The 10,687-nt window shown below is 37.8% G+C and overlaps 1 protein-coding gene across 2 annotated transcripts; it reads left to right on the top strand.

Moving 5' to 3' along the window:
- The first annotated feature begins 5,997 nt into the window (after positions 1-5,997).
- On the top strand, positions 5,998-10,609 carry ccdc112 (coiled-coil domain containing 112). 2 transcript variants are annotated; one of them, XM_016669500.1, is made up of 14 exons: positions 5,998-6,082; positions 6,349-6,393; positions 6,852-6,973; positions 7,497-7,586; positions 7,847-7,922; positions 8,250-8,367; positions 8,471-8,587; positions 8,677-8,814; positions 8,999-9,120; positions 9,215-9,341; positions 9,474-9,641; positions 9,827-9,925; positions 10,014-10,132; positions 10,202-10,609. In XM_016669500.1, exons 1-14 carry the CDS (start codon positions 6,051-6,053, stop codon positions 10,230-10,232), a joined length of 1,404 nt encoding a protein of 467 aa, XP_016524986.1. In that variant the 5' UTR covers positions 5,998-6,050; the 3' UTR covers positions 10,233-10,609. The 2 variants fall into 2 exon arrangements, with proteins under 2 accessions (XP_016524986.1, XP_007548161.1); XM_007548099.2 differs by having other exon boundaries at positions 6,004-6,082; positions 6,349-6,467.
- Positions 10,610-10,687: the final 78 nt, after the last annotated feature.

The raw sequence follows: 10,687 nt of genomic DNA on the forward strand, positions 1-10,687 counted from the left end.
CACACACACACACACACACACGCACACACACACACACAGCCTAAAATGCATGAGTCCCCACCGGCTAGCAGTCCCCCTTAGTCTTAACAAGCTCAACATGTTGCGCAGGATGCGGTCAGATCATGTTGCGTTATAGTTCCATATACGATTACAGCAGGTGTCACAGAGAGCTGTGCATGCATGTGCATGCGTGTGTTTGCGTATGTGTGCGTGTGTGTATGCGTGTGCATGGCTTCATTAACCTGTTAAGGAGCCTCAGGGCAAAATGTTTGTTCTTAACCAGCTGACCCAGTCAATCTTCTGTGCTGAACTAAACTTCGCATGCTTGGGATTAAAGTAACTTGCTGGGTGGAAAGGCTCCAGATCACACGCTGCTTCTCCACAGTAATGATACACTTGAGTGGCTCAAATATCTAATCAAATTATCACTTCATTGTTGATTAATCAACTTGTAGCCACTTTTGCACTTTGTGTCTTCCTGATCCTTCAGAGCATCGTGTGTGTGCATTTTTGTTTTTGATGCCTCGTGAAGACAGATTTTAGGCTTGTCACCAACGGCTGAGGGACCAGCAGGCCTCAAAGGGACCAAAGGTCAGTTCTGATAAGGGAGAGCGTCGTAACTTGATGGGAAATTGGTTCAAGATAATGATCAAGCATTAACTGGAAATGTTTTCAGAATTTGAAAACAGGAAATGAAAACTAAGAAACACGTATCAAAGCATACTAGGTGTAAATAAACTAGGTGTCATAGATAATTATCAAATTTATTATATGATATGGTATATAAAATTTATCTACAGTGCATAAAAATACACAAACGACAGGATTTTTTTTAATGAAAAAAATATTATGAACAATCTTTTGAACAATCTACTTTAATAGTAAGATGCTGCAATAACCAGACAAATTTGTTTAAGCATCTTTTGATTAACTTTCCTGCATTTGATCTTAAATTTACACCTGTTTCAGGTTAGAGAACTTCAGTTGAGTGTAAATAAAGTCTAGCTTTTCTGGAGGTTGTGTATTTTTTTTTTCTTTATCTACAGCTATACCTTGCAGCGAGGCAACAAAGAGCAACAACGGTGACAACCGTGTATTTCCGAAGAGTTAATAAAAAGAAAATGTGAAAACTGGTTCAATGGTCTGAGAGGAACTGCGCTGCAGGAATCTGTGCCATCTACTTTCTGTGCTACATCTGACAACAGCCTCTTAGATCCTCCATATGTCTGGACTAAAAGGTAACATTGAAACAAAAAAGTATTTTTTGCTGCAAAAAAAAAAAACCTTGTGAAAGTGTGAACATTACCTTTCAACACATTGAGGGAAAGTGGATTGTGATTGGATGAAACAAAATTACACTTTTGGCCATAATCCCAAACTGTAAATTTGACACACATAATACTCATATCTAGCATATGTAATGCCAGGATTATGATATGGAGTTACTTAGTTTTTCAAGTTGGATAAATTCATGAACGTTTTTAAGTATCGGTCAGTTTTGACCCACGTCCTTCAACATATCTCTGTTAGGAGACAAAAAAGGGATTTCAAAGTCACTTTGAGTCAAAGCATCCGTCAAAAATAACAAAACAACGATTTCATGACCGGGAAAAATAAATCTTTTGAATAATGTAACCAAACTAAGGCTGACAGAAAATCTGCAGCATCACCTGAAGATGACTAGACATAACTTCACATTCTGATAGATTTTGAAAGTTTTTACAAAGTAAAGCAGTCAAATATGGTCAACATTTAGCATCCTGACAGTTTTCAAGGCTCAACATTTGAACTTGGCTAAATGCAACAGTTAGTATTCAGTTCAAGGATTATTAGTCAAGTGTGTGTGAATTTTCACTCACTAAATATGTTTGTCGGTGCAGGACGTCTACTTATTTGCAGATGCTAAACAAACATGCTGACGGACATGACTCCCGTTTAGGGACAGGATAGAAGCCGCTACAGATGAGGAGTTGAACATGTAAACACATCTGACTGCTGTTGGTTTTAGAGCACAAACACTCCCATGCTTGCACACAAACATGGTGGCATAAATAACCATGTACCAGCTTCTGCTCCTGACATACTTGCACGGAAAACCAACCTCTCAGTTTACAGGGATCGTGTCTCATAACATTTCCAACCAATCCATTAGCTGCTGAGAGGAGATCAAAGGTCAAGTCTTCCATATAATCTCGCTTTTTTTTTCTTTCTTCCTTCACATTTAGCTGCTGTCACCTTCCTTTTCAGCCACTTCAGGGCTTTTCAGAGATTGTTCAGGATGTCGCATATGAGCAACGCTTCCAAACTGAAAAATTAGGTTTGAGACAAGTTGTGAGACGAGTTTCTTTACTTTAGCAGAAGGTTCAGGAGGTGAAAGACACACTGAAAGAAAGTATCAAAAAGTTGGAAAGTATTTCACTTATTGCTATAGGTACATTTTATTCATAGGAGTAGATTGGAATTGAATAGAAATATCCTTTATTATCCCTTAGCACTAGGGATATTTTTGTTTGTGTGAGTGGATGTGTTTTCATGATACAAAATGCTGCTTTATTTTTATAATTACAGATGCTTGCACTCCTTTCGGAAGGTGAATCTCTGCCCAAGTCCCAGATCTTTTGGTCCCATTAAATCTGACTCGCCTCTTTGTTCCCAATTTCTGCTTTTTTTTCTGGTTACTCATCTATATAAGCCGGTTGTGTGGACTGTACCACAGATTCTTCCACCAGAGATATTGACCTCTGCACCTCATCCAGTCTTAAAATGGCTGTCTTTGTCGCGCTCTTTGGGTATTTGTGTTTTGGTTCTCACTTGAGTTTGGTTCGGTCTTTTTAGATTTACCTTTTGTTGTATTAGTTATTTTCCCATGTGGTTCTCTTGGGTGTAGGGTTAGGGTTAGTTCTGTGTTCATTATTCTTAACCTTTCCCTGTTAATTTGTATATAGATTTCTTATGTGTTTTCTCTGATAATAAATCTGCCTTCAGTCCTCTGCATAGATTCTCCTCCCATTGCACTCTGTTGAACGTACTCACCTGGTCTCCATGCCACAATCACATCACCTTGATCTCATTCACTCCCTGCTGAATTCTTGCATTTTTCTGAAACGCCCATGATCTGACTCCTGCGTGTTTTCCCTTCGTGCTCTGTAACTTCTTTCATCATTTATGTGATTTTGTGTGTGTGTGTGTGTGTGTGTGTGTGTGTGTTGAATATTGCCACGACAATATTCATTAATATTAACTACCATTATCTTCACTACTTGCTGTCTTTTCCACCATCACACCAATTTCTCTTCTGGAACCTTTTGATCTTTAAAGACTTTAAAGACTAACTGTGTAGCAGCTGTTGGCATGAAGTACAATTAAAGTCCTTCCAAATTACCAAGTATTTTATTGGTGCACAAAGATTTGTTGCACGGCTCCTGAAGTACTACATCGTATTGCATCCGAGAAGTAATTTACAAATGCAATTATGCAGACACTAAAAGTTCACTTTGCACAATCAACTAAAATATATTGAGATGTGTAGCTTTAACATTATCGTAAAAGATTTTGGGATGTGAAGATTTTTGCACAGCTTGTATGTGACAAAAGCCATGCAGCCACCTGTCCATTTTATGTCAAGTGTTAACTAAATAAACTGACAGGTGAGCTGTGAGGTTCTGTAATAGCTGGATTTTTGCCACTGCACCAGAAGTCAAAAAATAACATTCCTGCTCAGGAGAAATAATTATATTTTCGTTTACAGTTGCTTTATTACGTTGCCATTTTGGCGCACGTACTCGTCTGACTTGTATTCTCCCCGCTTTGTTACCTCCTGTTTGCCTTGTTTGTTATAGCGACCAGCAGAAAGTCCATCAGATCGTGTCTTTCGTCAATTTAAGCGAGTCTCTTGGAGGAGGATGAGACAGGAAATTGTAACACTCTTCATTAAGGAGAGCAGTTACTATTTATGTGGCGACGACAACTCTGCCTCTGTGCCCATGGGAGAGACCATCCCCAATATCTGCACTCAATAATGGATACAGGTTGCTATTTATACAGCAGTCCCTCCACACACTTCTATTTTCTCTCTGACTGTCACTTTGCCAGCTCTCATAATAATTATAGCTGTTGGCCATTATGAAAAAGCTGTTACAGAAGAAGTCAAGGACTCTGCAGAATGCATAAGCTGTTACTGAAGAGACCGAGGTGTGTAGGCGGCTCCAACCACGGAGCTGTGTCAAGATGCACTCTGAAGCTTCTGAGTTAGAGATAGAGAGTGATAAAAAAATTTTTCCAAAGAGAACCCAGTCAAACTGCAGCAAAAATCTTTTAGTTACAGACAATAGGAACCCATTTCATTGAGCAAATCAGATAAAAGACATATCTCATTTGTTGATTTCAAGATTTGGTTCAGTTCAGAGTGACTGCAAGAAAAGTCGAAATGATAAAACAGACCAATGCAAGGTTAGGACTAAAACATAACCATTGCTACTTTAGAAGCAGAGTTCTGCATAAAAATTGACTAAGGTTTTCTGAATGCAGTGATTCTTTCGTATTCAAATTACAACAAATAAATCAATACTCTTGTTAGCTGATCAAACTGTTTTGCCCATTTTTTCATTTCCATAAAAAATAACATTTACAGCAGAAGCATGACATGTTGGAGAGCTGATTTAAACTTTAGATTAAATCACATAAAGCAACTTGTCAGATCTTTTGTCAAAAAATATTTTTATGCAAGTCACCTTCACAAGCGAACAGAATTATAAAATTTGTTTTGTAGGTCAATAGAAAAATAATTGGTAGAATGGCACTCTCTGGAAGCCTGTGTGTTTTCAACATACCTTGATTATGTTTATATTTTTAAAATAATTTTAAAATCGGGTAAAAAATAAAAGAAACAAAGAAAATATTGTTTAAAATGCTTCTGTGAAATGCACTAAGCTTGCTGATTCTGGTGAGGAATAAATAAAGCCACTAAAATGTTTAGAATCACACACTTTCTGAGCATTTAAAAAAATGTTTACCCTATTCATACTCCAGACATTTAGTTTATTGTGCCCTGGACTCTTGTAATAAGATCCAAAGAGCTTAAAGGTCCCAAAATAGTTTAAAATCTGCCACTTCATTGTCTATAATTGGGGAAAATTCAAAGCAATGGTCAAAGCACCCAGCTCTCGTCATCCAAATAGGTTCACCCTGAAAGTAAACAGTGAGATGCTAAAATAATTCTCCAAAAACCCTTAAAAATGACATTGTGGGGCCTGCAGGAGGCTTTTGCTGTGGTTGTAATGAAATGTCTGAAACATCGAAAAAAGACAACATGACCTCTCCATACAACTCTCACTAGGAAGACAGATTTGTCCTTAAGAAAAACATGTTCAGAGTGAAGTTTGTCAGAAACAACGTGGACAAAAACAAGGACTTTTGAAACAATGTTTGTTATTTCAGATAGGTCTAAAACTGAATTATATGGACACCAAAACAGAAGAGATGTTTGACATAAATCTACAGTGACGCAGCATTAAAGGGAAAGAACCTCATATCAACAAAAAGATAGAGCAGGAGGTGTCATGTTTTGGTGGAGCAGTAAGACCTGACCACTGCACACAATGAATCTCCTTGAGGAAGATATGAGACCCATCTGTTAAAAAAATTAAAGTTGAAGCAGAACTGCACTTTATAACTTGACCATAGTCCAAACATACCAGTAAATCCACCAGAGTGGCTGAAAACTATGAAGTGAACCTGGGCTGAGTTCAAACCACAGTTATCATTCTGAGAGCAGCGGGTTGACTTTATATGCAAGAAACGCCCAAAAAATGAAAGTGAAGAGTGATTCTTGTGTCAACACTGTCGACAATACAATTACATAAATGCTGACAATTTCTGTTATGTTCAAATATTCAGAGCAGGAGAAAGATGTTGACGGCACACAGCGTCCTCTGCTGGTTAAAGCTAGAAACAACAGGAATGCGCTACCTGACAACAGGTTTTTTTTCAATAAAGTTTGCTTTGTTTACTTTCACAATCAAACATGGCCGCCTTAGCAACCGCTCCATTCGATGATGAACTGTTCACGGCAGATTTTATCGAGGTACATTTCTTATTTTCTTTAAAGCACAGACAGTGTTGCTTAGTAGATATCGACAAAGTTGCTAAACTGTCAGTGAGTGAGTAAGAAAAGGTATGAATAGCACGATAGATACTGTAGTTTGTGGAAAAAAATGCATTTGTAGCCGTTCGTCATTATTTAATAAGGTATTTTGGGCAAACTGCATGACGTTTAGGATAGTAAAATTTACCACGTTCACTGTAATAGTCGTACTCTCATTTGTTTTTGTTGTTTTAAAATGAATTTAGGATGAGCAAGAGTCTTATGCCCCCACTACCACTGCGTCTTACACGGTAAGAAAGCAGAAAAGGTTGAACAGGGAGGAAGTCGGTCGCTTTCTGCTGGAGGCAGAGAGGAACAGGAGGTTGTGAGTGAAATTTGCTTTCACTTTTGTAATACAATGAAGGATAAATCAAATCACTTAAAGCCTAACAGAAGTGCCACTCAAAAACTGTTTATTTCACCCACCCAAAACTATTTAGTTCATCACATATATAAATATTTTCTATATAAATTATACTGATTTAACTAGACTCAATATTGGATGGATGGATACATACGACTTCAGCTAGGTCCATAATCTAGACTGCTGTCTGTCATTTGGGAGCCTGTGTTCTTAAAGGGCTATAGATTCATACCCTGTGATTTAGAAACACATTTAATAAGGAGTTGAAACAAGAAAAATCTCTATCTCTGCCCTAAAAATGTAACCACTGACTTAAAAATCTGTTGTTTGCCTTTTGCCTGACAGGATTGAAAAATTCGAGAAAGAGAGAGCCATGACTGTTCTGTGCAGAAAGAATGCCTGGACGGATGTCATTGACGAACTTGAGGAATATGAAAAAATACTACAGAAAGATAGGTTTGCTCAAAGTAAGTCATTTATAGCTGATTTTCTTTCTTCTTCTTTTTTTTTTTTACATTAATAGGCATCTGTTTCACACTAGGATGTGCAGTCAATGTGAAAAAAAATGGATTGGTCTTGTAAAGAAATAGATTTAACACTAAAATATTGCCTTTAATTTGCTGTTTTTTCTAACACAGTCCTTTTTAACAATTGCAGAAATTCAAAATCTTGCATCTTCGTATTTTTTAAATCATACCGTATGTCATTTTGTATTGAAGGTTTAAAATCCATATTGTATCCTCTATCAGCTCCTTCGTCATGGTAAAGAGTATGTGTACAAGTGGTTAGAAGTAGATTGGTAAAACCGTTCATCAGTAATAGTTCTGAGTCTGAAGCTGCAATTTGTGTAGACCATGAATTTAAATGTTGACGTTCGTAAAGTATCTTCAATGTGCTTGAAACTTGCAGAAACCCAGTAAAGAAACCAGACTGTTTCAATATGTTATTGTACAGCTTTAACAGAAATATAATATTATGCCTTTTCTTCAGAGAGGATCCTTCAGAAGCAGCTAGTGAAGATCAATAATGGTGTGAAGAAATTTCAGAAACACCTAACTGATGTCAAGCCGTCTCCTGAATGTGAGATTTTTGTTTCTTGATGTTAAAGAACCTGCAACTCGGTTGTTGTTGTCCATTACCTAGAAAAACTTATAGACATGATTTTTTTGGTCATTATTAATATCAATATTTGAGCTACTTTCTGGGTTTATATGTGAAATAATATTGCAAGTTAAATAATTGAAACTCAGAATAAAATACGCAGTGTCAGTGATGTGAAAATTAGAGTCTTTTGGGACAGTTTGTTGATATTGTTTCTGCAATTTTGTTTGTATTTCCAGTGATTGGAAGACTTAAAGAAATAATGTTAGATGTGGAAGTGTCGATAAATGCTCTAAAGGAGGAGCAGTGTTTACGGTAAAAAGATTTGCTAAACATTCATCTTTACACCACTTTAGCCTGGAAAATGGGGGGGAAAAAGACAAACATATTACCTTTTATGAATGATGTTATGTAACTTTCTTTGGTAAATTAGTATGAAAGCCACAACATTCACTCGGTATACACAAAAGAAAAGTGTGCATCTTATGAGAAACAAGTTTAAGAGTATAAAAGAATGTCGGGTAGAAAAGAAGTAGAAAAAATAGAAATAATAAAAAAAGCAGAATTTATAGACTGAGATTATTTGTAGTGAAATGAAATTATTATAAGGAATCAAACCTTATGTTTCTTGCTTTCTCTCAGCTTTGAGAAATATTCAAAGGAGGAGCGGACGTGCAAGAAGGAAGTTATTGCTTATGAGAAGAAGTTTGAAAACTGGAGTCTCCTTGTCAAGTCAAACCCTAAATTACCTGCGCTGAAGGTTACCAGTTTACACCATTATGTTTTTTTTCTTTGTTGTGTGACACTCGCTTAAATAAGAAAAAAGGGTGACGGGCTGTTTTTTTCTTCTGTTTTCCTTTAAGATCAACCCCTTCCACAAAGATCTCCCTGCCGAGGTCAAAGCTCTGGAGGATTTCCTGCAGAAGACTGGAGGTTCTCATGGAGGCTGGGACCAGTTTGATCACCAAGCATTCTTAAGAGTGAGGAATACAAAGTCGCTTTGTTAATTACTTCTTTATTATTTTTGACAGTTTTAGTGGAGCGACTTTTTTGGTTCTAACAATGACAGGTCTGGATGAAGCACGGTGGGCGGTCGTCGTACAGGAAAGAGGCCAGACTCTACCTGCCGAGTAAAACAGAGGAGGAGGTCCAGCAACACGAGGACTGGCATCAGGAGCTGCTTCGCCTGCAGGACAAAAAGAGAGAGGTGGAGAAGAAATGTGGCAAAGCGTGACGCTAGAGTTTAGCGGAAGTGACACTTAAGCACTGCTTTGCAATTAATTAATTTCAACAACCTTCTGTTTTTTCAGGGTTTGGCATGTGTCATGCACGAGTCTTTGCGTTACATGTGTTTTGTCCAGTTTTAACAGTTTTCTTCCGTCCCACCCAAGGCTATTCAACGCTGGAAAACCAGTAAAGAAAAAGAACGTCAGACGAGGATCCAAACTCAGGAGGAAATGGAGGAGGCACAAAGAAAAGAGAGGAAGGCCAAGAACTTGGCTGAGCAACAGCAGTGAGTATCAATAACTGAATAAATTCAGATCGGAAACTTTTCAAATTTGACTCACGCAAACTGTTTGACTGAAGTTAAGTCGTTCATGTTTCAGGACTGAGGAGGAGAGGACGGAGGTGGCACGGCGCCTGGAGGAATGGAAGAAAAAGAAAAAACAAAAAGAGGAAGAAGAAGGAGAGCAGAAACTGGCTGATGAGATTCACAGGAGAAGACAAGAAAAGGTTCATATTTTGCCATCAAAACTTTTATTTTTTTCTAACTACAGCACTGCTTTTCGTAATCAAAATCACATAATATGAGGTTGCTCTACTGGGCAGATGCCTATTTTTAACAAAATGATCTCTGTTGATCAGGAGGAGCGCCGCCGGCAGCTGGAATTAAAGATGGCCCTTGAGGAGCGTCTGCGATTGAAGCGCGAGAAAGAGGAGGAACAGGAGAAGAAAAGAAGAGAGAAGGAACAGAGGGAAAGGGAGGAGAAGCGAAAAGAGGCAACGAAAGTCGTCAAAAGCTTCAGTGAAAGGGTACCAAGTTCTAAAGTCTTAGAAATACATGAAAACAAAAGATAAGGTGTTAGTTTGTGCGCTCAAATTCAGACTTTCTCATTAAATAACTTGCAATACACAGCAGGTTCCTTTGAACTCAGCGAGAAGAAGGTATGAGATCAACTTTACTTAGCAAAATACATAGTTTGATTGCACCTTTGCAGGATCTTCACAAGGTGGAGGCAAAGCTTCATGAGAGGCAACTGAGGGAAAAGGAGGAAGAGGAACGACAGAAGAGAATCATAGCTAAGCTGAAGGAAAAGGTGCAGTGACCAGTCTGGAAGATTTCAAACTAGATTTCAAAGATTTCAGTCATTAGTCTCAGAGAAGTAATTAGTTTTTCTTCTTCAGATGGATGGTCATGTGAACAGAGACCCCTTCAGGCTGATTCGCCCCACTAAAGGATGGGAGGAAAGGATGAAACACAGTGAACCTTCAGGACAAGGACCCACGCTGCAGATGTTTCACAGGTCTGGACCTGTAGACTTGACTGATAAGTAACATTTAGGTAATTCCATATTTTACTATTTTTATTCCAGAGCCATCCCCTCTTGGAGACAAGGGCTATGATGTCACCATGAGCCGAGTCCTGCAGTTTTCCACAGTTTCCAGAGTTTGACTTAAATTTGTTTTGTTGTTTTGACACTTTTGTTGTTATGGTAAAGTATTTACAAAGAAAATATTTACAAATAAAACGAATAAATACGTAAATATCAAAGTGTTGAATGAGAGGCACGCAACAGATTAACCTAGATAAAAAAAGAAAGGAATTGTAATGAGGCAGACAAAAAAAAAGCTCTAGGAAAAATAAACATCCTAGATCCCAGAATGTAATGTTTAATTTTCTTTTCACTCCCACTAACAAATTATCACAGAAATATGACCTGCTCTGGGTTGATGTATGACAAAAAATACACTGAAATAGATTCAAGATTAAAGTCCAAGCAGAGAACGACAACAAAAAAAATTCGTTAACCCACCTACACTCAATGAATTACGGTAGCGACAGCAGTCAGTATCACAAA

This window comes from Poecilia formosa, unplaced genomic scaffold (genome assembly GCF_000485575.1).
Source record: "Poecilia formosa unplaced genomic scaffold, Poecilia_formosa-5.1.2 Scaffold25, whole genome shotgun sequence".
Taxonomy (NCBI): Eukaryota; Metazoa; Chordata; class Actinopteri; order Cyprinodontiformes; family Poeciliidae; genus Poecilia; species Poecilia formosa.

Excerpts from the sequence above, each read along its gene's own strand:
- ccdc112 (XM_007548099.2), top strand. The coding sequence starts at position 6,023 with ATGGCCGCCTTAGCAACCGCTCCATTCGATGATGAACTGTTCACGGCA. Across the intron at positions 6,468-6,851 it reads GCAGAGAGGAACAGGAGGTT|GATTGAAAAATTCGAGAAAG; the intron begins GTGAGTGAAATT and ends TTTGCCTGACAG. Across the intron at positions 7,587-7,846 it reads TGTCAAGCCGTCTCCTGAAT|TGATTGGAAGACTTAAAGAA; the intron begins GTGAGATTTTTG and ends TTGTATTTCCAG.